Here is a 27,947-nt window from a genome sequence, read left to right as displayed (position 1 = left end):
GCTAATCCACTCTGCTTGATGCCAGAAAAGCCCAGAAATGGAAGACAAAAGAAATACCAGCAAGTAGAGATGAGGCAGGAGCCCAAAATAGGGGGATTTGGCTGAAAGTCTATATACAGAGTAGGTAGAAACTCTTTCCCCAGATTTCTACCCCCTTACAGATATGATCAAGTGACAACCCTCACCCCTGTAGTAAAGATAGGATGTGAAATCTCCAGAAATAGAAATAGAGAGCTCTAAATGTGGGGATACCAAGCCCAAGGGAGGGCAGGCACTAAGAACAGGGGATCCCTTCCCAGTTCCAGCATGAAGTATTATATAAACACAAATTGCTGCTTTTGTTGGGACACACTTTTGGCAGCACTTTCTCTGAAGAAAAACTAAACAGAATCTTCTTTTCCAGAAGTCTTTCTTTTTTAAAGATAACACCACTGAGAAATCTAATGATTTTGTGCACATGTTAATTTCAACAAGAATTGATTTGTCTTTCTTTTATTAAACATTTTTAAAATTTGTATTTATTTTTGAGAGAGAGAGAGACAGAGAATGAGCAAGAGAGGGGCAAAGAAAGGGGGAGACACAGAATCTGAAGCAGGCTCCAGGCTCTGAGCTGTCAGCACAGAGCCCCACGCAGGGCTCGAACTCACGGACCACAAGATCATGACCTGAGCTGAAGTCAGACGCTCAACTGACTGAGCCACCAGGTGCCCTGGGAAAATCCTTTTTAAACTTCATTGTATTTTTAAGAATAATTAAGTATTTTGATGTCAAACTTTCAATTTAATTATGATAACCATATTTTTAAAATATATTTTTAATGTTTATTTATTTGGGGGGGAGGGGCAGAGAGAGAAGGAGACACAGAATCCGAAGCAGGCTCCAGGCTCTGAGCTGTCCACACAGAGCCCGACACAGGTCTTGAACCCATGAACCATGATCATGACCTGAGACAAAGTTGGACACTTAGCCAACTAAGCCAACCCGGTGCCCTGATTCTTCTTTCTTAAAGTAGACTCATCAGGTGCCTAGGTGGCTCAGTCGGTTAAGTGTCTGTTGATTTCAGCTCAGGTCATGATTTTACGGTTTGTGGGATCCAGCCCTGCATCGGGCATTGCACTGCCAGCAAGGAGCCTGCTTGGGATTCTCTGTCTCTCTCTCCCAATTTCTCTCTCTCTCTCTCTCTGCCCCTCCCCCACTCATGCTCTTTCTCTCAAAATAAATAAACTTAAAAAAAATAAAAGGAGACTCATAAATTTCTCTCTTGATTTATCAAGTACTTTCCAACTGTGAATCAATTCTTCCCTTTTCTTGAAACTATCCTTCATCTTCTTCTGTGTCCTCTATTTGCTACTCTTTCTCTCCACTCTCTAAATAACAACAAAAATTCCCTCAGAATAGGGAGTCAAGAGCGCTCTTTGTTTCTCTCTCCACACTTTCTTTGGGTAATATATACTCCCATCAGCCAGTAGATTCTCAAATTCTCTCAAGCTTTAAACTTTATTTCCATCTTCCTGCTTGACACCTCTATCAGAATTATCTGAAAACTCAGGCCCTCCTCTTTGTTCTTTTCTTTTCAACAATGACATCAATGATCTTAGTTATCTGGTCAAAATCACCAAGTCATCTCTGACCCTGCCTTCTCTTTAAACCCTTGTGGGCAGTTAGTTGCTTATTTCCATAGATTCTCTGTGTATTCTCTCTTCCAAACTCTCCCCCTTTCCATCGCCCTAGTACTACACTATTACAGATCCTAATCTCAGCCTGAACGGTTATGGTAGCCCCCTAATTTATTTATTCACATTCTGTCAACTGCCACTACAATCCATTCTGCTCTCAGACTGGCTTTAATCAAATTGCTGCTGCTTTGTAATCATTAGTGGCTCCCTTTTGCCTCCTCCTGGCAAGATCCTTATATTAATGCCCAAACCAATGCATCCAGCTAAATCTCACTGCTCACCTACACATCCTATATGTTCTTTAAAAAAAAAATTTTTTTTAAGTGTTTATTCATTTTTGAAAGACAGAATGTGAGCAGGGGAGGGACAGAGAAAGGCAGCGGGAGACACAGAATCTGAAGCAGACTCCAGGCTCTGAGCCGTCAACACAGAGCCAGACGTGGGGCTTGAACTCACGAATCATGAGATCCTGACCTGAGCCGAAGTCAGACGCTTAACCAACTGAGCCACCCAGGAGCCCCGACATATTCTATGTTCTAACCAAACTCAATTAATATTCCTCAGACATGCCTAGCATTTTGAGGGGAGAGCTTCAATTAATTTATCATTCTGTCTCTGTCTCCTATCCTATCTTTCAAGGCCCATAAAAGTTTCCTTGATTTCTGACTTTACATAGTGGGTCTCTCCTTTACACTTGATCCTTCATAGTTCCACCCTTGTGTGTATGTTTTTATGGTGCTTATTTTACTCTAATTCATAATAGCTCATGCCCAGTTTAATTTCCATCTCTCCTTCATGAAATTTTAAACTCTTTGAATGCAGAAAAATTGTCATACTCATCTTTGGGGCTTGCCATACCTAACCTGCAGTTTGCACATGCAAATGCTTAAGAAATGTTTTTGAATCTGGGGCGCCTGGATGGTTCAGTCGGCTAAGTGTCCGACTCTTGGTTTTGGCTCAGATCTTGATCTCACAGTTTGTGAGTTTGAGCCCCACATCAAACTCATGCATCAAACCACATGGGATTCTCTCCCTCTCCTTCTCTCTCTGCCCCTCCCTGCTCATGCGTTCTCTCTCTCTCTCTGAAATAAATAAATAAGCTTTAAAAAAAAGAAATGCTTTTGAATCGAAACTCATGAGAAGTACCTTCATATACCTTTTTGGAGTTTCATCAGATATTTAATAGCTAAGACTGAAAATGAGGTAATCTTGCCAATGACATACTACTTGCTCCTAGGTTTGCAAACAACTGGGATAAAGAAAGTCTTGCTTTGAATCAATAGTTGAATCAAGAGTTCTATCAAAGGACTTTTAAAATTTCTTGTTAGTAATGTAACAGATGACATTCTTTCTCCTAAGTCAGTCTGTTTAAAACTCCCAGATGGAACACTGGAGCATGGAGCAGTGAAATGAGCAACAGGATTACCCTGAAGAATCTTTTTGGTCAAAGTGAGACTCTATCCTGAGCATCCTGGCTGAATTTTAAATTCAGCTGCTCTATTCTGCCTACTGAAAATGACCCTGGGGCTTTGAGAGACTGGTTGTCCTGCTCCAGTGCCAACATAGGGTTGCTGTGTTTGCTTTCTGAGCTGTTACATTCTTGCCATATTCTACTTGAAGGTGGAATAAAGAGCTGATTTCTGCTACAGATATCAAACTAGTGCCTGATGTTACAAAATGATAGGACTCAGACATGGAGAGCTTGCTGCCCTACCTCTCAAAGAAACATTTATTGTGTCCTTAAAATGACTGCGTCTTCTCAACTGCTTTACAAAGTAAACACACTACCACGTTTACTTATTGAATTATGTAAAGTCAGAAAATGGGGGGAAAATGTTCTAATAGAAAAAAAAAAGTCTACAGTGCAACTTGCTTCAGTGCTTTGTGTAATTGGCCTCAAATTTCTAAAGGCAAAGTGAGTAATCTCTGCTCCACCCTACTTTCTCAGATTAGAGTGCTGTGGTGTCCATTTAGTGTGGATTTAAGGTAAAAGAAAAATAAATAATCAAGAAATTGGTAAAAGGAAAAACAGACAATGTCTTAAAATCTTAGGGAGGCTGGGAAGCGAGCTGGCAGAGCTTTAATCCCTCAGGATATACCTTCCTTCCATTTCCTGGACCATTTCCTCTCCAGGCTAATCTTCAGCAGTAATTGAACCACATCAGGATGCGTCGCTCATTTTAAATCAGAACCCTTTCCTAGGCGATCTACTCCTAGCCACTGACTCTGGGTTTTATAGGCAAATCCGGCAAGGCCAGGAGCAGGCTCTGAGCGAGCAGAGCAATGCGAGATTAGGTCGGTCTGGAGGTCGCCGCGGAGGCCTGGGACCAGGAATGTGGCAGCTCGAGGGCAGCAGGGGGCACTGCATAACCTCGGTCCCCTCACGTAGCCGGTTACCCGTCTTACCCCACCCAGATGGTTAGGGCTGCCCGCCACGTCTGACCTCAAGTTCTCTACCTAGGTCTGTGCGTTTTTCCTAAAAAAGACAGTAAGCCCTGTGGCACGCCCAACATGTGGGACACGAGAAATGCCATGGACCCTATAAAACTAAGCACTCTCTTTTGCATCCTTTCTGCGTCTCGTAGCTGCTAAGGATGTCTCCAAGATCTGGAAATTAAGAAAAGTTGCTCTTTCTCACACACTACAGTGCCGGCATTTGTCTTCCTTTAAAAAGAAAACAACTACTGACCCCGGGCCGCCTGGGAACTACAGCCAAAGTTGTCATTAAACAGTTCCTGCGGCTGCCCTGCGCCCACTCTCCCGTGGGGATTTGGCTTCAGTATGCCCCCAACTGTGAATGGACCGTCGAGAAACGGGGCGACCCGGCAAACCTACACTCACACTGCGTAGAGCACACCTTCCTTCCCTTCCCTTCCCTTCTCCCCGCTGCCCTGCCCGGGCCTCAGACGGCGGAGAGCTTCGCGGGGGACACGGGTTCCCAGGGTGGTTCCACGCTGAGAAGCTGAGGGGGGAGGGGGTCGGAGTTCGAGGGCGCGCCTGGCTTTGTGCAGACCTTCCCATTCTCCGGCTTCCTAGGGTAAGCTCGGGGTGCATCTGCTGAGGGGTCCTAGCCTATGGGGCAGTAGTGCTTGTGTAGGAGAGGACGTGTCTGTTTGCTGGAAATCGAGTCTGGCGTCCGTGCTGTCCGTCCACGGGGCCGTTCCGTGCGCTTGAGCCGGGACAGAGCTCCAGCCACGCCTTCAGCGGCCCCCAAGTCCCTCCACAAAGCAGAACCAAGGGGACGAGCCCCGGACCGAGGTCCGCACCCCTACATCGCCCCGAACAGAACTGCCGTGCCGTGCCGTGCCGTGCCGCGCCGGGAGGCGTTTTGGGGTCCCAGGCACTTCGCGGGTTGGCCGGGAGCGCGCCTTCCCGCCCCCCCTCCCCCCCCACCGCCGCCCCACCGGGCACTGCCCTCCCCAGGCACGGGCCGCGGGCCGGCCGGGTACTCACATGTCCAGCCCGGGGGAGAAGCGCTGCGGGCAGTAGCTGTGCGCTTCCCGCTGTGAGGGCGCCGAGCGCGGCTCCAGCCCCCCGTTGACGCCCCTCCAGCCCCGCCGGCGGCGCTGCGGCTCCGAGCCTTCGTCCTCACCCTCCTCCTCCTCCTCCTCTTCCTCCTCCTCCGGCGCGGGGAAGGTCACCCTCGCTTGCTCCTTGCACTTCCTGACCTTGGTGGACATCGCGCCCGCCGCGGTCGGAGCGCGGGGATGCCGGCTGCCCGCCGCCGCCGCCGCCGCCGCCGCGCGGTCTGGCCGCGGCACCCCTTCCCCGCCGCCGGCCCCTCCGGCAGCCCCCGGCAGCCCCGGGCGGGAAATCTGCAGGAGAGAACGGCACGGGGGGACGCCGAGCATTCAGAGGCGGGAGCCAAAACCCAGTCGCCGCCGCCGCCGCCGCCCACCATGAAACCGTGGGAGCGGCCGCCGCGGCTGTGGCTGCGAGGAGGAAGCCCGGGGCCGAGTGGGGCGCTGGTGCTGGAGAAGGCTCTCCCGCCCGGCGGCCGCGGCGGCGGTGCCTCCCCCGAGCCCGGCTCCCGTCTCCGACAGCATCACTTGCTAGGACACTAACGTTACTCTGGGTGAAGGACAGAGAGGGAGGGAGGGGGAGAGGGAGGGAGAGCAGGAGGAGAATCAGTTCCTAGCCGGACAGAGAGAGCTGGAGAGGAAACCAGATCAGCAGGTAGGGAGCGAGGAAATCAGAGAAACTTCCCTCCCTATTCTCCCATTTCTCTGCCAGGGGATTCAGAGCCCCTTTCCGTTTACAGAAGCAAGTTTCCTAAGGGAGAGAAAAGGGACTCATCTGGCTTGCTGTTAATTTTTCTGCAGTCGTATTTACCCAGTTCAACTCCAAATATTTTTCAGCAAACATCCCTTGTTCGTTGCGTTACTCTAAGCCTTAGTTGAACCTGCAGAGGTTTAAGTACATTTCCTTGAGTGCCTTTGTACCCTAAGAACGGTAATGTTTAAATGTGCATGGTGCTTCAGGTTTGTTTGTGTGTGTGTTTTTAATGAATCTCAAAACCATCTGACAAGATTTATTTACTTTCCAAGAAATATTCAGCAAAATTTAAAGTCTTCTTTTGAAAAGTTAAAAAACAGTACTAAATAAAACAAAAAATTTTCATTTTAAAAGTCAAAAGCAGTATTTTTTTTTTCCTCTGGGAAAAAAGACTCATGGAATTTTAGTCAAAAGGAGACTTAAGGATCAAAGAATTTATCCCTTGTTTTAGAAATAAGAAAACTGAGGCCTAGAAAGACTGAGTAAACTAGTCATGGTAGGTAGTTTAGTGAGAAAACTCAGATTAGACTGAGTGTATTTCCAAGGCTCTCTATTGCCTTAAATATGCAGATTTCAATCAGGTCCAACTTGGAAGAATTACAAAAATACCAGACATGCTATGATGAGATAAAATAAGATATTCATTTTTAACTATATTCAATTATATTGTGTTTTTTCCAGGAGCAATTCTTCCCCCAAATTAACTAAAAACACAAATAAGGAAGTGTAGCTCTTTTGAATTTAATTCTTAAAAGTAAATATAATATTGTATGTTTTATTAAGTTGATAATAAATCTATGTTTAAGGAAACAATTATATTTATTTGTACATCTGAGACAGAAAATACAAGTATGTATTGTCTAATGCTTTACAATTGGAAGCACCTTTCCCACATGAGCACATGTAGAGGTGGGAGTATGCAAATCTTCACAATGTAAATCCCATCTCTGAAATATCCCAGAAGCAGGACTGCTGTCTGCACCCCAGTACCACTGCCTCAGTTCAGGCTCCCATCTACCTCCCTGCTATCCGTATGCAACCTTCCTCTCTTTGTGCCATTTCATTCTCCAAGCTATTACACAGACCATGCTCACAGCAAGTCTGATCGTGACTTGTCTCTGTAAAAGTCTCTGGTGGCTTCCCACTGCTTTCAGGTTAAAATCCAAATTTGGCATGCCCAGCCCTCCGTGGTCTGACCCTATTTCTTCACTCTCTCCTGGAACCCTCCCTCATACACATCCTAACTTCAATTACCCAGGACATCTCACTTACCATCCACATTCTAGACACTTCTCATTCCCCTGCCTTTGTCTGTGGTACTCCTGTCACTGAAATGTCTCTGTTGCCTTGTTCACCTGGCATACTTCTTTTTCCTAAAGACTTAAGTTAGATGTGGCCTCCAATCTGATGCCCTTTCTACATCCCAGGGAACTTCTCACAGCCCTTCTGCATACCACAATCTTACTACTAGTCACTTCATATTGAAATTAACTCTTTCTGTGCTTGTCTCCTCTTTAGATGGAATTCCTTGAGGATTTTTAGGGTTTTATTTACTTTGAGCCACTTGGAAGCTTATCTTTTTGTCTTTGCCATTCGGCTGGACAAGTTCCACCAATGTTTGTTGAATTAACTCATGAAGTCTACAGGATCTTTATAATTATGTACACAAGTTCATGAACTGCTCTTCTAAGGCTCTGGAGAGAAGCATTTCAGGAATGCTGGAGTCACCAGGGTTTACTCTTACATACTATATCAGTTTGCTAGGGCCGCCATAACAAAGTATCAACAGACTGGGTGAAAAGTTATTTTCTGACAATTCTGGGGGCCAGAAGTCCGAGATCAAGATGTCGCCAAGGTTGTTTTCCTCTGACAGATCGCAGATGATCATCTTAACCCGTGTTCTTCCTTCTGTGCCTGTGTCCTAGTCTCTTATGAAGATACCAGTCATTTGAGCTAGAGCCCACCCTAATGACCTCATTTTTAACTTAATTACCTTTTTAAAGGCTCTGTCTTCAAATAGACATCCAGAGGTATTGGGGACTAGGACTTCAACATATGAATTTGTGTGGGGGGAGGGAGGGTGGCAAATTTCAGCTCATAACATAAACTAACTCTCCTGGTCTGAGGGAACTGCTCTTTCCAGAGTGCTAACGTTTTTATTTCTAAGGAGCATGTCCTTGGAATTGATGAAAACCCAGAGGAGAGGAAATCCGAAGAAAGTAGTTTCTTGAAGAGAGAAGAAATATGGACCTCCCTGGCATAAGCCAGCTTTATCTGTCTTATTTCCTTCTTTTGTAAAAGAGGGTCTATCACTGCATATATGTTATTAGCTATCTGTGTATTCATGAAATGAGTGTTTTCCTTACATACATTCAGAATCCATTACTCCTTTGGTGTGTGTGGGGGGGGGGATCGTTATTCAACGTTCAGAAAATCCAACTGTTGAGCAGATTATTTTCAAGAAGAGGTGGCCACTGAGGCATAAGTAAAGCATAATTTTCATGATAAGTCCTGATAAATTAAAAGTGACTGTTAACCTTATAGAAGAAGTTGGTCTCTAAATTTCCTCTTAAATATCTAAGGAACTGCTGTATCTTCTTCAAAATCTGTTCACACACTGTGTGAATCTTCACACACTGTGGAAGGCTCCTGTTCTCTTTCACTGCCTCTTTCTTTCCCTCTTCCTCTCTCTCCCTTTTTGTGTAACACACCTAATAAGAAGACACTATTGAGCAGTAATTCTTGCACCCCGGGATAAAGGTTAGCAATTTTCTCAAGGGAGCAGAGCATGGGAACAGGTATAGTGTTCCAAACAGTGCACAATTTTTCCTCCTTAAGAATAGAAGTTCTCTTATAAAGGGATTTTGCCTTGCTTTTTTAAAAAAAATAGATTTTATTTTTTTAGAGCAGTTTTACTTTCACAGAACAATTGACTAGAAGGTACAGAGATTTCCCATATACCCTCTGCTCCATATATGCATAGTCTCCCCCATTATCAATCAGCTTTTCTCACCAAAGTGGCACATTTGTTAAAATTGATGAAGCTACATTAAAATATTATTATCACCCAGAGTCAGTTTTTATTACAGTTCATTTTTCGTGTTGTACATTCTGTGGGTTTGGACAAATTTAAAATGACATTTATCCATCATACAGAGTAGTTTCACTGCCCTAAAAATCTTCTGTGCTCTGCCTATTCATCTCTCCTCCCTCCCAACCCCTGCCAACCACTGATCTTTTTATTATCTCTATAGTTTTGCTTTTTCCAGAGTATCATATAATTGGAATCATAGAGCATAGCCTTTTCATTGCTTTCTTTCACTCAGCAGCATGCATGTCAGTTTCCTCCATGTCCTTTAATAGCTTGAGAGTTCATTTCCTTTTAGCACTGAGTAATATTCCACTGTCTGGATGTGCAACAGTTTCTTTATCTACATACCTACTGAAGGGCCTCTTGGTTGCTTCCGAGTTTTGGCAATTATGAATAAAGCTGTTAGAAACATCCATATCCATGTCCATTTTTGTGTGGACATACATTTTCAACTCCTTTCATAGATACCAAGGAGCATGTTGCTGGATCATAGGGTAAAAGTATGTTTAGTTTTATAAGAAACCTCCAAACTGACTTCCAAAATGGCTGTATTACTTTGCATTCCCACCAGCATGAATGAGAATTCTTGCTTCTCTACATGCTCACCAGCACTTAGTGTTGTCAGGGTGCTGGATTTGGGCCATTCCAAAAGGTAGGTAGTGGTATCTCACTGTTTCGATTTGCATTTCCCTAATGACTATGGTGTTGAGCACCTTTTCATATGCTTATTTGCCATCCAAATTATCTTCTTTGGTGAGGTGTCTGTTAAGATCTTTCGCCCATTTTTAATCTGGTTGCTTGTTTTCTTATTGTTGGGTTTTAAGATTTTGTGCATTTTGAATAATACTCCTAATTAGTTGTGTCTTTTGTACATATTTTCTCAGTCTGTTGCTTGTCTTCTCATTCTGATTCTTTGCTTTTTAAAATTTATTTTATTTTATTTTAATTTTTTTGATTCTTTGTGTTTTAAAGTAAACTTAAGGCGTTAATTTTCTTAGCAGCATAAGCTAGTGAGGTGGGAACCACTGCCTATAAGAACAATTGAACCTAAAAGGAGGATCCCTGAACTTAAAGTGTGGCAATTAATATTCTAATGTATTTTGCACGGAATTTATAGCGTCCTATTAACCGTAGGTCACTAATGTTCCCAGGCTTCTTCTAGTCCCAGGAGGTCTCAAGTACTTTCCTAACTTAAAACACTTGTTTGAAAAATTTCTTCATGACTCTCAAGTTTGGAAGTCAGAATTTATTTTATTGTAGAAGTAAGTTGTAAGTGATGGTTATATTTCCCGGGCAGCTCACAAATGACTAGTTAGTTTAAACTTGTTTCAGTGTCAGTATACCCCAAAGGCCTGGAATCAAACCCCATCTTGGCTGCTTACCATTCCATGACATTGGGGTATATAGATACGTAATCTATAAGATATAATCATGGTGCCTATTTCATAGGGCCGTTATAAAAATTCTCATTGTCAATTGCACTGTAAACTTTGCCTGGCATGTAAGAGGTTACTGTATAAGCATTAGCTACTATTAGTTCATGTTGTGAACTATAGAACCAACTATAGACGTGTGAAGTCTGGGTCCTAAAGAAAGGACCTATCCTGTCTGATTGAGGTGCATTTACTAAACTGTATAACTGTTGACTTACTTGTCTGTCTGTCACATAGGACTGTCATGTCTTATCTGACCTTGTCACACCCGTGTAATCATAAAACTGGAAGCCAAGCAAGTGTTCAATAAATGGTAACAGTAATAGTACAGGGGCAGTTGCAACAACAGATACTCAGTATTTATGGGATGAAGATCCATAGAAGTGAGGAGAAGGAGGAAGGGAATGTTCTTCCTCTGCTGTGGGCACAATGCCAACCTCAAGTAAAATCAGAATGGGTGTGATTTCTCTTGGGCATCTCCCTAGTCTTTCTCTCTCTACTCTTTCTCTCACATCCTTTCCTACCTTATAGTGCCCAGCTTCCTTCAGTATGGACTCAGTGACTTCATATTGTTTTAATTCTCCCGCAATGGTCTCTCTTTGGCCTGCTATACCCCAAAAGTGCTCCAAACTCCACAATTACCCTTTTTTATCCCCTACTAGTTAAAATTGCTATTCCTTCAGAGTGGCCAATCTCAGCTAGCTTTTAAAGGACGAGTATCTTACACAAATTCACACTAATATGTGTGAAAACCTAAGAATCCTTAATGCTTCAAGAGATTTACATTTTTCAAAACTGCAATGATTATCCATTCAGTGGAATTATTAGTTGTGTATTAAAGTGAAATGAAAGAGAGATGCTTTGGAGGAGGATGGGGAGGGTTAGAGAGTTGCCAAGTAGCGAGCCTGCTTTGGGGTATCTTTCCTACAGAGTTTCTGACTTTCATCTTGCCACTACTAAAGTTACAGCACCCAAATGATTTAAATTTGCCCCCAGCCCTCTCCCCATCAGCATCTGCTCATAGTATTATCAAGAAAGACTCCCAGTTTGAAAAAAGAGTGGAAAATGGGCTAAGGGGCAGAGCTAGAGACTTTATGTATAGTATCAATCTTGAGAAAATAAGGACAGAAATTTATTATTTATTTTTGGAAGACAATTCTCCATGAGTGCCTCACATTTCCATACATCTTGCAAGCAGAGGCAATGGCTGCTCTCGTTCTGGAATATCTTTTCAAGGGTGTTTGTGTTGAAAACAGCCTTGGAAGACAGAGATAGAGTCCCTCTCTGGGGCAAAGAGCAGGTTTGTTTACTGCAAAGAGCAGTAAACAATGCTCCCTCTGGGGCAAAGTTTACATGGGCTTACTGATCATTATAAAAGATTCAGTTCCCTAAGCTCAGGTTCCTCTCTTGTAATGCAACCCACTACATGTGCAGGTATCATTTAGCCCTCTTCATGTCACTCTGTGGGAACTAGGACTCAGGGAACTGGCACAAATGCTGATGCTTTGGCTACTGTTATTACTGTGAGTAATAAACCATCCTTTGTCCCTGGTCCCGGAGTTTTGTGCCTTCTGCCAGCATCCATGAAACTGTGACTAACATGATGCATGTTAGCTTGCAAACAGTGTAAAATTTCAGATGCTTTATAGTTCTTGACAATTGTTACATTTACAGATGAAAAAATTCACAGCTGTCCCCAGGGCAGAAATCTGTTCTTCCTTTTTTTTTTTTTTTTTCCTATCAAAATACAGTTGACACACACAGTGTTACATTAGTTTTAGGTGCACAACATAGGATTCAACAAGTCTACATGTTTTGCTATGCTCACCACAATTCAAGAATAAATTAGGTTCTTAAAGGGATTGTAATAACTTTCCCATGGGACCAAATGCATTATTAATTTTTATGTGCCCACTCTTTTACATATTTGCTAATATTATTGTTTATGTGAAATGAGTACCAGAGGAAATCAATCCTGTCTACTTAATAAGACACAGAGTTGATGAGTGCTGATAGTTTTGTATTGACAATCTGAGGAGTGGCTTGATGCCCGCACTGCCCCTTGAGGCTCTGAGTGCTGTTGTGTTTAGAGACCGGAGGAAAATGAGGGTGCATGTCTAGCTTTCATTTCCTCGACCTCTGTCTGTGTGTACATACAGAAATCAAATCTGTGCAGGCTCTATTTTTGGCAAGGATAAGAACGCCTCTGCTGCATCCTAATCCCTATGATCCCTGCCCACCTCCTTCTGAAACCTATTTAAAGACATGTTCCTCAAAGTTATATTTGTCCTTCATTGAGGGAGGAAAGAAGTACTGATTACTTACAAATGGGAAACTGGCAGAAGTGTGTCCCGTAAGTCACCTGTCAGAAAGGGAGTTTGAAAAATAGAGAAGTTCTACCTTTCTAGTCATAGTATGTTCAATATACATTGAAATGAGCTAATTCATTTCTTATTTATATTATTCCTATGCAGGGTGAATTCTTAGGACAAATTGAAAATGGTCATATAAACTAAAGTGTAATTTTCTTTACGTTTGCCACTCCTATAGCCCTCCTATGTCAAATTTGTTCTGTGATACACACACATCTCTTAGAGGTTGCAAATGCAATCCCATTCTGAAGTCTGCATTGTTCAGTAATAGACTTAGGGTAAAGCTGTTAGTATCCGCATACCAGTTTACCGTCCTTCGTTTAAAGGCACAAGATCTACTCACCACCAGTGGATGAGAGGAGACTTGACTTACTGACACTCCAAGTCTGAGCAGGTATGGAGTCAGGGAGGGGGAAGTGAGCCCCGCTTAGACACTCTGAATATATAAAAGACAGTGTTTCCCCATTGCTTTAAGCCATGCCCTCCTCAGTCCCCAACTTCCTATCCCTAATCTTGAAACGTAATTCCTCTATCCTGTAACTTAACTTTAGGCCAAAGTGTTAAGAGAAAGTAAAGGAAAGAGAAATAGGAGAGAAGACGAAGTTTTCTGCTTCTCCATATATATTCACCTGGAATAAATTATTTTTTTTATTAAAAATGTGTAATGTTTATTTATTTTTGAGAGAGAGAGAGAGAGAGAGAGAGAGGAGTGCACATGCAAGCAGGGGAGTGACAGAGAGAGAGAGGGAGACACAGAGTCAGAAGCAGGCTCCAGGCTCTGAGCTGTTAGCACAGAGCCTGACAAGGGGCTCGAACTCACGAACTGTGATATCATAACCTGAGCCAAAGTCGGATGCTCAACTGATTGAGTCACCCAAGTGCCCCTGGAATAAATTATCTTGAAAATATATACGGATTTTCAATGGTCTCATTGTAATGCAAGTTTTTATTTAAAATTAGAATTATAAGGTATTCACACAATAACATAAAACTCCATTACTAATACTTTTGATATGACATTATATAATTATAATGTCTTTAAGGATTTTAGGGATAAAGGAAAGGAAGGGGATTACATTGTCTAGAAAATCATAAACTATGTGGATTTGAAACATATCTTAAAGGACATTTGGTATGATCACCTTATAATGCTTGAATCCCTCTGCACTGTCCTAGCTAAATGATCATTCACATACATTGATGTCTTTATCATGTATTAGTTTTTTTTTTAATGTGAATTACTTCCCTCTACAGGTTTTTGTTGTTGTTGTTGTTGTTGTTGTTGTTTTGTTTTTTTTAGTGCAATAAATCCTTTCTTTGAAGAGATTTTAGATGCAGGAGAAAAAAAAATAATGATGTGGCTTACACCTTAATCAATGAGTTGAGTCTGTGAGTAACTGCCCGTAAGGACATCGTTTTAACTCTTAGCAGTGAAATAAGTTCAAAGGGGGACATTGATATCTCTGAGGGTTCCTGGGAGGAACTGATGTCCAATGCCACTTATATTTACAAGGACTGGAAAAGTCCAACTGTATATGTACAAATCAAATTCAATAAAAATTGAATCCTCATTGAAAGTTTGCACTTTTTAAATTCAAGCCTTGGATATCACCCAGTCAGAACTTCTGTTATAATTGTGAGTTGGAGATAGGAATGGAGAGCATTTAATAAGGATTTGTGTTCTTGTCAACCAAAACCAAAACAAGTTATAGATTCTGCACATAATAGATTTAGGCTTCACTGAAAAACAGAATTGTCTAAAATATAATTTGCAAGTGGAAGAAGCTTTACATCTTGGCTTCAATGTGATTTACGCTAGAAAGGGAGCTTTGTCCCAGGGACATTTTTGGTGTGCTGTGAGGTGATACTTGCTGCACAACCCAGGCACAGTAATGGAAAGGTTGGCATCCTCATCACACAAGCAATTCCTGCACGCAGAAGTATTTCTCATTAAAGTTTCGCATTAAGTCTTGCTACTGAACAACCAAAGAGTCATTTCTTTCGAATGTTTTATTTTGTGAGAATCTTTTTCCCCTACTCAACTGTTTAGCTAGCAGCTTAACATGCTGAAATCCCAAAGGGAGAAAGAGGCTTCTCACAAGTCAGAAAGGCATGGCAGACTCCCAAGCAATAAATGGCTTCAATTTTCATGTAAAATCAGCTTAGAGAATCGCAGGTGGATTTTTACCAAAAATGCATTGAGGGGCCTCTGCCACCAATAATACTTACTTAAAAATATTCAGCTTATCCACAGCCAGAAATATTATGTGTACTGTAGCCAAATACATTAAAACATCAACAAAGACACCTTTATAGATAATTTGGCAAAATCCCAACATCCACAAATGAATTAATTTCAGGAGGAATAATAAAATGAGCACAAGAGGGCATTAAGGATGTGTGTCTATCAGAACTGTTAAGGGAGAAAAACTAGATAGTTTAATTAGAATGACTTTCTGTGAGGACATAGAAGAAGATCTTACTCATGTGTTAGATCTGTTTCAGAAGTTACTCTGCTCAAAATTAACTACAGTTAAGAGTTGGGGGCATACTGTTGCAGGATTTTTTTCTATATACTTATATCCTTGGTAGGCAGTTTAATGCATTTAAAAGCACAGACCCTGGAGCCAGGGTGTTTGGGGGCAAAATACTATTTTCAGGGGTTTGGGGAAAATTTCTTTCATGCATTTCATAAATGCAAAATATGAATTTGAGTACAAAGCAGGGAAAAAAATCACCAGTTCCTAAGGAAATTAAAAATCCCATGATATTAATGTGGCCATGAATAAAATGATCTTAAATACAGGAAATATCAGACTGGTGTATCATGTGAGAGAGATGGTCATGATCAGAGTCCCAGGATCTCAAATTACTAGCAGCAGTAGCAGCAGCAATTTTTTTTTCTATTATTGCTTTCTGTTTAGTGTGGAGTGAGCATCTGTAAGATGATGTGCTGGAAGCCTATTGAACCCATATGCACAGAACAGCGAGATCTCCACCACTTAAAACCCTGCAAAGTCTTCTCATTGTGCCAGATAATATCCTTTACTTAGCACATAAGACCTTTGATGATGTGGCCCTTGCCTATCCTTCCATCTTTATTCCTGCTACCTTCCTTTTGAGACTTTGTATATGTCCCCTCTGCCTAGAATACATTCATTCAAAAACAGTTATTGAGCACCAACTATATGCCCTTTCCTAACTGTCCTCTTGGCAAACTGTGCATCCTTTAAGGCTCAAAAAAATCTTCTCCTCTTTGAAGTTTCCTTCCTCAAGGCAAGTTAATCATTATCCCTTTACCCTTTTAAATAATGAGACCACTGTACCTTGTGCACAACCCTGGTGCAGACTGGAACTGTACAGCAATATTTTTTAAGTGAGTAAAAAAAAAAGAAAGAAAGAAAAAACCCAACAAACTATATAAGTGAACATATTCCAATTAGAAGTTTTAAAAACTTCAAGTTTTAAAATTATTAGAAGTTTTAAAAACTTCAAGTTTAAAAACTTGAAATTCTTTTCACCTTTTACCTCCTTCAAACCTACTCTGCTCAAAAGTAACTGCAGTTAAGAGTTGGGGGCATACTGTTGCAGGATTTTTTCTATATACTTATATCCTTGGTAGGCGGTTTAATGCATTTAAAAGCACAGACCCTGGAGCCAGGGTGTTTGGGGCAGAATACTATTTTCAGGTGTTTGGGGAAAATTTCTTATTTTTGCTGGGTCTCAGTTTTCTTATCCATAAAATAGCAATTATAGTAATGGTATGTAACTGATTGAGTAAAGCACCTAGAACAGTGCCCTGCACATTGTAAATTCTTTTGAAGTAGTTGCCGTATAAGCTACACATAGGCTTTTTGTTGTTTTCTAAAATATATAGGTGAAACTATAGTATGGCTACTGTTCTGCAACTTTTAGTTTTTGCTTAACCATATACCTTATTTTGCAATATTGATATACTATGTTTAACCATTCATCATTTTTTTAAATGTTTATTTTTGAGAGAGAGAGAAACAGAGTGAGAGTGGGTGAGGGGCACAGAAAGAGGGAGATACAGAATCCAAGCAGGCTCCTGCCTCTGAGGAGTCAGCACAGAGCCATCACGGGGACTGAACTCACAACCTCCAGATGATAACCCAAGCCGCATTTGGATGCTTAACTGACTGAGCCACCCAGGTCCCATCCCATTCATCGTTTAATTTGCTTCTGAATTGTCACCACATGAGAGTATTTTGAGGAAAATTCCTAAAATTTTTCCGTCAGTGTATATATATATATATATATATATATATATATACACACACACACACTTTATGTTTATTTAAATACTGAGAAACTGCCCTGTAAGGAGAATGCAGTTGCTTGAATTCCCGTTGTTAGTCCTGAGCAGCAGGGGTCAAGAGTGAATCTAGTACACTTTGAATAAGATGCATCTCTCCGGTTCACACCCTCATTCACAGGTGTCAAGACCTCTCAGATAGCACTTCTCTGCCTCCTTATCTGTAACTGCGGAGGGCCTGAAGGAGCCTTGTAGCAGCTACAGCCTCCCCAGGGCTACACTGTCTCCCTTGAGTCGGCCAGGACTGTCTCCACCATGCCTTTTATCTAAACGTTTACATGACTCACCATGAGGAACTCTAGACTGCAGGCCACCCTCCTCTCCCATCAGTCCTGCCCATTTCTAATTCTAATCCATGGTTCACACATCGTCCACCAAACTCCTGAATTTCTTCCACTGTGCCTTCTGGAACTCACAATCCATCCTCAGCTGAAATCTACCACATCTTCAACCTCTTCTGTGAATGTTTCCGTCACCTTCTCGCTCTACAGAGAACCTGACTATCCTCTGAGGATGCTTCTTCCCTTGGAGTCTTCTCAAGTTGGGGCTGTTTCTTCTACCACACTCTTTGTATTTTAGACCTGGAATCTGGATCCATGAAATCAGGGTAACTGTCTTTACTTTTTTTTTTTTTTTTTTTTGCTTGAAACTTCCTCCCTCTTCCCTCAGCTTGAATCTAATGTCATTAAATGATACGATATTACCGACTAACCCTCATTATTGGGATCATGTACCTATACCAGTGCCACTTACAATGTTTCTATGATTTTAGCTCCCAGCTCACTGTCAGGCTCTCCAGTACTTATCCCATATTAATTTTTGAAAATTCAATATATATGTAGATATTTCCAACACCCTGGCCTCTCAGCTTCTTGAGCTCCTTTCCTCTGTCTTGTCCTGCACTCTACCTCAGTGGTGACTCTATGATCATAGCCTAGAATTTGTCATAACCAGTCCCTAAAATCCCTCTGGCATCATAGCTTCGGAACCTCTCACCCTCTGCACTTACCACCCCCTATAGGGGCAGTTTGCTTCCTCTAGGAGCACAATTCTGGCGATGCTTCCATCTTTCCAGAATCTCCAATTCATCAATCCTATCCTTTTCTCTCTTTTACACGCCCCCTTACCCAACTTAGATTTTAGGACCATCATTATTACCATCCATGATGTAATGCCCTCAACTCCCTCACCCTCTCCCCCTTCCCCATGTTCACTTGGCAGAACTAACTCTGCTGCGTCATGCCTCTGCTGGTACAACTGGATGCATCCATAGGAAAACATGCAGTCCTCCTTCCTGACCTCACATTAAATTAAGACTGAGATTATCAAGAGAGCTGTTAATACTCTCTGACCATCACAACACAGATGGCGGTGGGAGATGGAGGCAAGCAGAAATATGTGAAGAGTCGTGTTTTATTTAGAGAAAGGATAACACTATAGATTAACTCTATAAAGTGACAAAAATATACACGTAAGAATGTGTTATTTCTGAGCAACCACTATTCTTACAAAGAGTTTTCCCTTCAGAATGTTACTTGAGGATGAGGACCATGTTTATTCATTCTTGAGTTCTAGCAACCTTGTGTTTAATAAATGCTTGGGGAATTTGATTTTGATCAGAACATTTTTTGTTATAGTTAATGATGGAAACCGATGAATACCATGGTGGGGGTAGGGGTGATGGTGATGATGTGGACCTAGGCACTTCTTAAATGTATCTAAACATCATCCTCCCTAAACTTTGATAGTCTTTATGTTCTTTTTATGCAATAACTACATGCATTTACAGGGATTGATTAAAATTTTAAATTCTGAAAATATTGTGAGTTCTTTAGAGCAGAAGTTCTGGCTTCTTTGTGAACCTCTCTTTCCCATGCATTAAATCCATTTTGTTTCTTTTTCTCTGAAAACTTTATTTTATTACTCTTTTATTTGTTGGTCCATATTTAAGGTATAAAGCTACTTTGGGTCAAATTTTAGAAAAGATTGATAACCTTAGGAATAATCTTTTCCCCCAAAGCCTTTCTTTATTAACAGTCCGATGTTTTACCTCTTAAATAAGTTTTTGGATTAGGAAAAAAAAGAAAGGTCACCAGCTACCAGGATGGTTAGAAAATAAGTAGAAATAAATAGTCCATGAACTAATTGCTCTAGATGACATCTTCTGAGATACTTCTTGATTTTTTTCCATCAACTGTGTTGGCGATGGAATTATTAAAAAAAAAAATGTTGGCCTGTGACAGATGCTCACATTCTCATACTTTACAATTAAGTATTTACTCAGAATCTAGAATTTTAGAGGTTTTTAGAAATCATATAGATTTTTTTCATGTGACACAAGTCACGATTGAATTGATCAATGATCATGTATCAATGTATTGAGCATTTATATAATTTATCTGGAATGCACTTGTCTTCGAACTTTACTGAATTAGCAAGAATTTTTTCCCATATTCGTTTTTGGCCACTCACTGAGGTAAAGTAAATGGTGTAGAAAATAAATGCTAAGTCTTTTGTTTGCTTCATTGTTAAATGATTTAAGACTTTGATTATCTATAATCATTTTATACCCTAAAAGAAGAAATTAGTCACTTTATCAAGGCATATATTTTATTTAAAATCTTAGTATTTCTTCAGAACTCAAGAGAGTACTAGTTTTTCTATGTGAAAATTAAAATACGCAGTATATGATTGTGTAAACTCAATTTCATTCTTTGTCTCTTTTTCATCAAATATCCTCCCTTATCAAAGCTCAATTATTTGATTAGTTATTAATTGCTATGTGTATTTGATATAATATGAACATGAATATTCACAATATTCCACAATTTATAATAAAAAAATAGAAACAATAGGATTTTGGAAAAGTAATTATGGTGCTTCCATACAATAGAATACTATACCGGCACAAAGGTCATGTGGTGGAAGAATATTTATTGACATGGGAAAAAGTTCATGATATATGTGAATTAAAAATTGAACTCTTTGTATAGCTTTATACCATTTTTTTTTCCCCTACAAACTGACTTAACAAAAAGACCATAAGTACTTTCACCTATTTCTGGGGGCAAAAGGCAAGTGGGGAAAAGTGTTTAGGATTTGTGATGACTTTTGAATTTTCCTTTAGCTTTTCTGTGTTTTTTATATTTTCACTGACAATGTATTACCTTTGTGAGTAGAAAAAAAGTTTAAGACAAAATTGCTAAAATTATATTTGATTTTTCTTAATTTTATTATCCAAATCAACCAATATTTATTGAATAGCAACCTAGTGCAAGACACTGTAGGAAGATATTTTAAAAAGACCATTTTTCCTTCAGTCAAGGAGCTTCCAGTCATGTTTTAGAAGAATTGGATGTAAAAGTATAAAATGTTTTAAAAATCAGGAGTGCCTGGGTGGCTCCATTGGTTGAGTGTCTGACTCTTGATTTTGGCTCAGGTCATGATCTCCCAGTTTGTGGGACGGAGCCCCACAATGGGCTCTGTGCTGACAGTGCAGAGCCTGCTTGGGATCCTCTCTCTCTCTCTCTCTCTCTCTCTCTCTGCCCCTCCCCTGCTTGCACGCTGTCTCTGTGTCTCTCTCTGTCTCTGTGTCTCTCTCTTTCTCTCAAATAAATAAATATTTTAAAAACTCAATAGGGTTTTGGGGTGTCTGGGTGGCTTAGTCAGTTAAGAGTCTGACTTGATTTCAGCTCAGGTCATGATTTAATGGTTCGTGGGAGAATCACTTCTCTGCTTAACATTCCCATGTTTAATCTGATACACTATGAATCTAACCAAGGTATACTTTTTTCTTTCCTAGTACATAAGGCTAGCTGTTTGCACTGATGACCTCATCATTTGTGTATAATCCTATTCCTACATTCAATTCTAGTGGCATTCAGCAAAGCACAGTTCTGAAACCTTCTAGCTCCTTGACTACAAGCCATTTCATAACACATAAGAACTTTACAGTAAACAGACAGTCCCTATCCCTTGTCTGAGATTTCAATTTATTTGTTTATTTTAATGTTTACTTATTTTGAAGGAGAGAGAGAGACAGAGTGTGAATAGGGGAAGGTCAGAGTGAGAGGGAGACAAAGAATCCAAAGCAGGCTCCAGGCTCGGAGCTGTCAGCACAAGGCCCGACGCTGGGCTTGAACCTACCAATCGTGAGATCATGACCTGAGCAGAAGTCGGACGCTTAACTGACTGAGCCACCCAGGTGCCCCTGAGATTTCAATTTAGATATAGCATGTAAAACTTTCTTTCTTTCCTGTTTCTTGAAGTGGATTAAAATATGGGGAAGAAAAAAACAGTCATATATTTTTATTCTTGGAGCTTTTGACATATTTTCTCAGCTACAGAAAGGAGAGTACAGTAGGATAATCAGTCATTTAATCAATGGTTTTTTTCTTGAGAGGTATTTAGAAGTGTGCTAGTAGCAAGGCACAAGCTGCATGCCAGTCAGTGAAGTGGCAAAATAAAGAGAGTTGAACTGAGTACCTAAATGTATTTCAAATAAGGACCATAACCTTGGTTGTTTTTTTCCCTCAGTGTTTATCCATGTTTGTTAATTCCTCCCATGGGAAAGACTAGGAATGAATTATTGTCATTTAGAGAAGATAATTCCATTGTGAAGAAATATATTACTTAGCACCAAAACAAGATTAGTATTCTTACTTATAATAATGGAAATGATGGTTCAGATTTCCCTGAATGTTATCTATGGGGTAGCTAAGACAAATAATTATTGAATTACATTCTTCTCTTACACTACATAGATTTTCACAGATTTCCTTCCAGAATAATTTTCAAAACGCTGTATGAGGATGTTTATTTCCCCCCAGAGGAAACTTAAGCATAGGATAAATTTAAAAAGTGGTACAATAAAAGTGATAACAGTGTTTTAAAAACATTTTTTCATGTCTGCTAACTGAGAAAGATGCAAGGATAAATATTTCCCCATTGCACTTGTGACTTATATTTATCTAATGAAAATTTTAATTTTTTATTGATTTCTCCTCCTTCCCTCCCTTCCTTCCTATTTGCTTCCAATAAATTACATACACATTTGAAATTAGATTTCTATAGCGACTGCCAAAGAATATGTCTTTTTTCATTGATTTTACAGATATGGAAGCCTATAAATCCTGTTCTCTGGGATCAAAGCAAATATGATAACCCAAAGAAAAATAATAGTAGCCTCCTTATTGAAACAGAACTTTTCAACTGCTCCTTTAAAAGCTAAAAATAATTTATTTGAAATAAAATATGCATAACCAAATGAATGCTTTATTCAAGTAATGTATTTTGTGTCAGTGTTTTCCCATAATACTAGGAAGTTGTTTCTCTGAAATAGAAGTCTTTATTAAAGGATGACTTCCTAACATTGCACTCACTGTTACATAATTATAAGCCTATTAAAACACATAAATTGCTCATTTGAATAAATACATCATAATTTTCATAAAATGATATTTATTGAATATATTATATTAATGCCTATTTATTTTATAAAATAGTATTTTCTATACCTGAAGCTAAAAAATCTGCTAATAGAATTATGGAAGAAATAAGGATAAACCTCCTGAGTGACTTTTTTTTTTTCACCCAGGAGTTACCGTTTACAGTATTCACTTCATGTGAGGTAAATTTAGAATTTTTAAAAATGAAATGGCAGTGGCTTTTTCTTTGCCACTTTTGGCCAGTAGAATATTCTTTTTCTTTTTGAAGGTTTTTTTTTTTTAAGTTTATTTATTTACTTGGAGAAAGAGAGAGAGAGTGCATGAGTGAGGTAGAGGCAAAGAGAGAGGGGAGACAGAGAGTCTTAAACAGGCTTCAGCTTGTCAGTGCAGAGCCCGATGTGGGGCTGGAACTCACAAATGGTGAGATTGTGAGTGGTTTCCTGAGTGGAAACCAAGAGTTGGATGCCTAACTGACTGAGTCACCCAGGCACCCCTTCTGAATATTCTTAATGTTGTATTTACCTGAAAATTAAAAAGTCCTGAATAATTTCTTAGGCTGTAAATTTCTAGAGACAACAAGAATAGAAAAATGAAAGTTATGACCCTTCCAAGGGTCCTGCCTGCTCACAGAGATTTGAGAAGTCAATGCAGTAGTGCGTATTGAGGGGCTTGGGAGGAAAAGCACTCTGCTGTGAGACGTTTAGAATACTAGTGCTGGGATCTTAGAGATCTCCTTGCCCAACACCCTCATTTCACACGTGAGGAGAATGTGAATGGCTTCTCTGAGATTACTCGGCCGGCCAGTTTCCTTACACACCTGCACTTCTTTTTCTCCTTCATCATCCTCCCAGGCACTTGAAAAAAGTTGCCCTTAGCCTACTTCTCCCGATTTCTCATGAGCTGAACAATTCTTTAAAAAGGTATGCTATTTAAAATTTGTTGAGGAATTGGGGGGCACCTGGGTGGCTCAGTTGGTTAAGTGTCTGACTTTAGCTTAGGTCATTATCTTACAGTTCATGAGTTTGAGCCCCGCATTGGGCTCTGTGCTGACATTGTGGAGCCTGCTTGGGATTCTCTCTCTCTCTCTCTCTCTCTCTCTCTCTCTCTCTCTCTCTCTCTCCCTCTCTCTCTCTCTCTCAACAAATAAATAAACTTTAATAAACGTATTTTAAAAAGTTAAAGAAATAGAGTTTGTCATGGAATTGGCAGTATGATCATAGAGAGCCATTAGGAGCTGCCAGTCTGCTATCCTGCCATGATTGAACTCAGCCTAAATCACCTGTGCAGTTCCTATCCTGCTGCTTCTTACTCATTCAGCAGCCTTTGCTCACCACCCTCCCACTTCCCAGACTCGTTACTTTGCAGGAGTACACCTAGTCTAGGTGTCTAGATGCCTTTGTTTGTGCTGTGGCCATCATGCTCATCCTCCTATATTTCCAAGAAATGAACTCACCTACTATCTTTTCTGCCTGGAGAAATTCTCTCTGTCCTTTAAGCCCAGTATAGTCACCTGCTCTGAAAACCTCCCTAATCACCAGGCCTCGCCTCTCCCAGGGTAGAATTAATTATTCCTTCCCTTGTACACTAATAACATTACTGCTGTTGTACCTCTGGGGTTCCTTAGGCAGACAACAGCCTTCCAATTTGGTATGAAAAGACTGTATCTTATCCAGTTATGTGCCTCTAATGAATGATGTGGCCACTCAAGAAATCTTTTGAGAATTAAACCTAACTGTGGGAGTCAGGATTTCAGTCTTGGTTGCCCAAGTCCCATTTCACCCCTCTTAGGGATTCACTGCTCTTGAACATTGCTATTATTACCCAGAAATTTTCTTGGCTTTAGACGTGAAGCTTTGTTAATATCATTACCCTTCACACTTACAGAGAATATTCTGATAGAATTGTTTCTTTGTCACACCCTTTCTGTCAATAGTATTAAATGCTTTTAAAAAATAGGGTTCTCAACATAAAACACTACTATTTGTAAGAATGGTGGTAAAACGTGTATTTTTATTTAATTATAAGATTCCATTAGATATGGTCATTAGTGGGTTGCACAGTTGTTCAGGATGACTTAATTCTTAAGAATTTGAAAGGTAAGTGGTATTTGTTATTTTTTTTAATTGTACATGTACTTGAGATTTTTCTTTCTTCTTGATGTATGCTTGTATTGCTATAAGCCTCCTTCTTAGAACCACTTTTGCTGGTGAAATGAGTGAAGGGGAATAAAGAATATGTTTATTAAAATATTTCATTTATGAAAAATAAAATAATAAAAAATGAATTAAAATTAAAAATTAAAAGTATATATGTAATACATGAAAAGATCTTAACTGTAAAAAAGTTAGTCTAACAATATCAAAGTATAATGAGGAAAATTGATACCTCCTTTCCATGCTCCTTTCCCACAGTATGACTTTCTCCCTATGGGCATCACTATTAACAATTAACTGTGTATCAAATGTATATATATATAGAGATGTTGATATAGATAGAGCCATTGGGTCACAATATTAATTCCTTTATTAAAGAGAAAAAGGTCAGATTATGTGGAGCCTCTTTGTTCTGCCTTTGCAGAGTATTCAGTCGATGTCAGCAATGGCAAAAGAAAAAAAACATCTAAATGATTTCAATGGGTTAAGTGGCCTGATACCAAATACATTGGATGCTAATATATTAGATAATACTAGCAATGGCATTTTTATTTTGCATTAGGAGAGATCATGATGGAATGAATTTGTGAAGTTCACAGGAATTAGAAAAGAATGAGTAATTAATAGGGACTTAATGACAAAAAAAAATTAGTGGTATACCATGCTTAAGTATTTAGAAAAAGTCATTGTTCTGTCAAGTGGAGGTGATCTTTTTCTACTGATATTTTACAGAAATTATACTATTGCTTTTTACTCTTCTTCTTCTTCTTCTTCTTCTTCGAGAGAGAGAGAGAGAGAGAAAGCGGGAGACGGGGAGGGGTGGGGAGAGAGAGACTCTTAAGCAGGCTCCATGCTAAGTGCGGAGCCCAACATAGGGTTTGATTTCACAACCCTGAGATCATGACCTGATCCAAAGTCAAGAGTCAGATGCTCAACTGACTGAGCCACCCAGGCTCCCCTATAATATTACTTTTTAACATATAGAGGCCTGGCTTTAAAAAACCTCCAGATTTCTTTTTTTTTTTTCTTTTTTTTACATTTATTTATTTTCGAGAGACAGAGACAGAGCACAAGTGGGGTAGGGGCAGAGAGAGAGGGAGACACAGAATCTGAAGTAGGCTCCAGGCTCTGAGCTGTCAGCACAGAGCCCGACACGGGGCTGGAACTCACAAACCGTGAGAGCATGACCTGAGTCAAAGTTGCACTCTTAACTGACTGAGCCACACAGGCGCCCTGCCTCCGGATTTCTAATAACTATTTTTGTTAATTTTTTTAATGTTTATTTACTTTTGAGAGAGAGACAGACAGTGTAAGGGGAAGAAGAGCAGAGAGAGAGAGGAGACACAGAATCCAAAGCAGGCTCCAGGCTCTGAGCTGTCAGCACAGAGCCCTATATGATAGCACAGAGCCTGATCCTCCAACTCACAAACTGTGAGATCATGACCTGAGCCGAAGTCAGAGGCTTAACCAACTGAGCCACCCAGGCACCCCAGGTTTTGAATTACTATTAAAGTAATATTTTATTTTTCTTGTAAAATTTAGCATTTCAGATAAAGAAATATCTGAAAGCCTAACTTCCTTTTATTTATTAAAAGCATGATAAAAATATGACCAAGAACTTGCAAATGAAATGTATTAAAATACTTCTGGGCACCTGGGTGGCTTGGTCAGGTAAGCCTCAGATTTCAGCTGATCTCATGGCTCATGGGTTCAAGCCCCTTGTCGGGGTCGGTGCTGACAGCTCAGAGCCTGGAGCCTGCTTTGGTTTCTGTGTCTCCCTCTCTCTCTGCCCTTCCCCTACTCATACTGTCTCTCTCAAAAATAAATAAACATTGAAAAAAAATTTTAACAAAGATTTAAAAAAATTTTTAAAAACGTGCTTTTCAATTTAATCTCTGGGTGAAGGATTTGCATCCTAATTATAGCATAGCATCTTGGAAGGAACTAGAAAGGACCTTGGAAATAAACAAAGGCAAATCCTTCACCTTACAGATGAGCAAAATAAGGCCCCAGAGAGATGGGACTTCTGTCTGTTGGCATACTGAAAGAACAGCTGTGCCAGGGCCCCAGAAGTCCTGGGTTTGAATCTCACCTTGGCCACTTGTGCCCCTCTGAGGTTTAATTTCATCTTCTATAAAATGGGGCTAAGAACAGAATGGCATGGGGATATATTAAGTGATATTATTTAAAAAAGATAAAATAGATGTGCCTATGCAGTGGAATTATTCAGTAGTGTACTTTCCCTACACTGTTCCACCTTGTCTGAAGATACACCAGATCAAGGTTGTAGGAAAAGTGGGAATAAGAATCTAGATTATCTGACTTGCAGGCCAGTTTGCTTCCCAGTAATTCCTTTCAGCCAAGCCCTGATGCCTATCAACTCTTCAAGGATCTTATTTTCAGTCTCTTAGATATGAGTACAAGTCCTTTCACTACAAACGCTAGGTGTGTTCTTGGCGGATGATGGATCATGGTCGTCTTCTGTGACTTTCCTTTGCCCTCAGGTCCGTCTCTTTCACATAACTTAAAAGGCCTCTGTTAACCTCTCTGGCCTCAATGTGTGGCTTTCTCCTTAAGTACTCAGATCCAACCGTAGGAACCTACTCTCAGGCAGTCTGTTATCTTTGTGCACTCACAGCAACCCCTTCAGCCCTCACCGGGCAAATTCATACCCATACATTGTGTTTGCTCCAACTTACATGTCATACTTTTTTGGGAAGACTTCCCCAGCCTTCGGTTCGGTCCCCCATATTATAGAAAATATCCTAACACTATGTACTAATGGATTACTGATCTATGTGAATCCTCTGCTCTGCTATAAAGTCCCTGAATCTTGAATAGACTTTATTTATCTTGGTATCTGTAACACCTTGCATGACACTTTACATTGTAATTTTATTTTTTACTTTTAACTTCTTAATCGAAGTAGAACATACATTACAAAAACTATATAAATCATATGTGTACAGTTGGACGAATTTCACAAATTAAACGCATGCTGTAACTAGCATAAATCAAGAAATAGAACGCCCTCTCATGCCCTTTCCAGTCATTACCCCTCTTATTTATAACACAATAGAGTGTTGTCTCTGTTTGAACTTTTATATAAATGGAATCATAAAGTACATATTTTCTTTTGTGTCTGTCTTCTTTCACTCAATATT

The 27,947-nt window shown here is 40.2% G+C and overlaps 1 protein-coding gene across 2 annotated transcripts in view; it reads right to left on the bottom strand.

The window, feature by feature from the left end:
- The window catches only part of TRPC3 (transient receptor potential cation channel subfamily C member 3), a 72,155-nt gene extending 66,419 nt beyond the window's left edge, over positions 1-5,736 (bottom strand). For both annotated transcript variants that reach the window (XM_027063825.2, XM_027063834.2), the window contains exon 1: positions 5,130-5,736. In XM_027063825.2, coding sequence (XP_026919626.1) covers positions 5,130-5,527 — 398 coding nt within the window. In that variant the 5' untranslated portion in view covers positions 5,528-5,736. The remainder of the gene's footprint in view (positions 1-5,129) is intronic.
- Positions 5,737-27,947: the final 22,211 nt, after the last annotated feature.

The sequence above is a fragment of the Acinonyx jubatus genome, chromosome B1 (assembly GCF_027475565.1).
Source record: "Acinonyx jubatus isolate Ajub_Pintada_27869175 chromosome B1, VMU_Ajub_asm_v1.0, whole genome shotgun sequence".
NCBI lineage: Eukaryota > Metazoa > Chordata > Mammalia > Carnivora > Felidae > Acinonyx > Acinonyx jubatus.
Note: the sequence above shows the minus strand (reverse complement) of the source record. Positions and strands in the feature narration are given on the sequence as shown.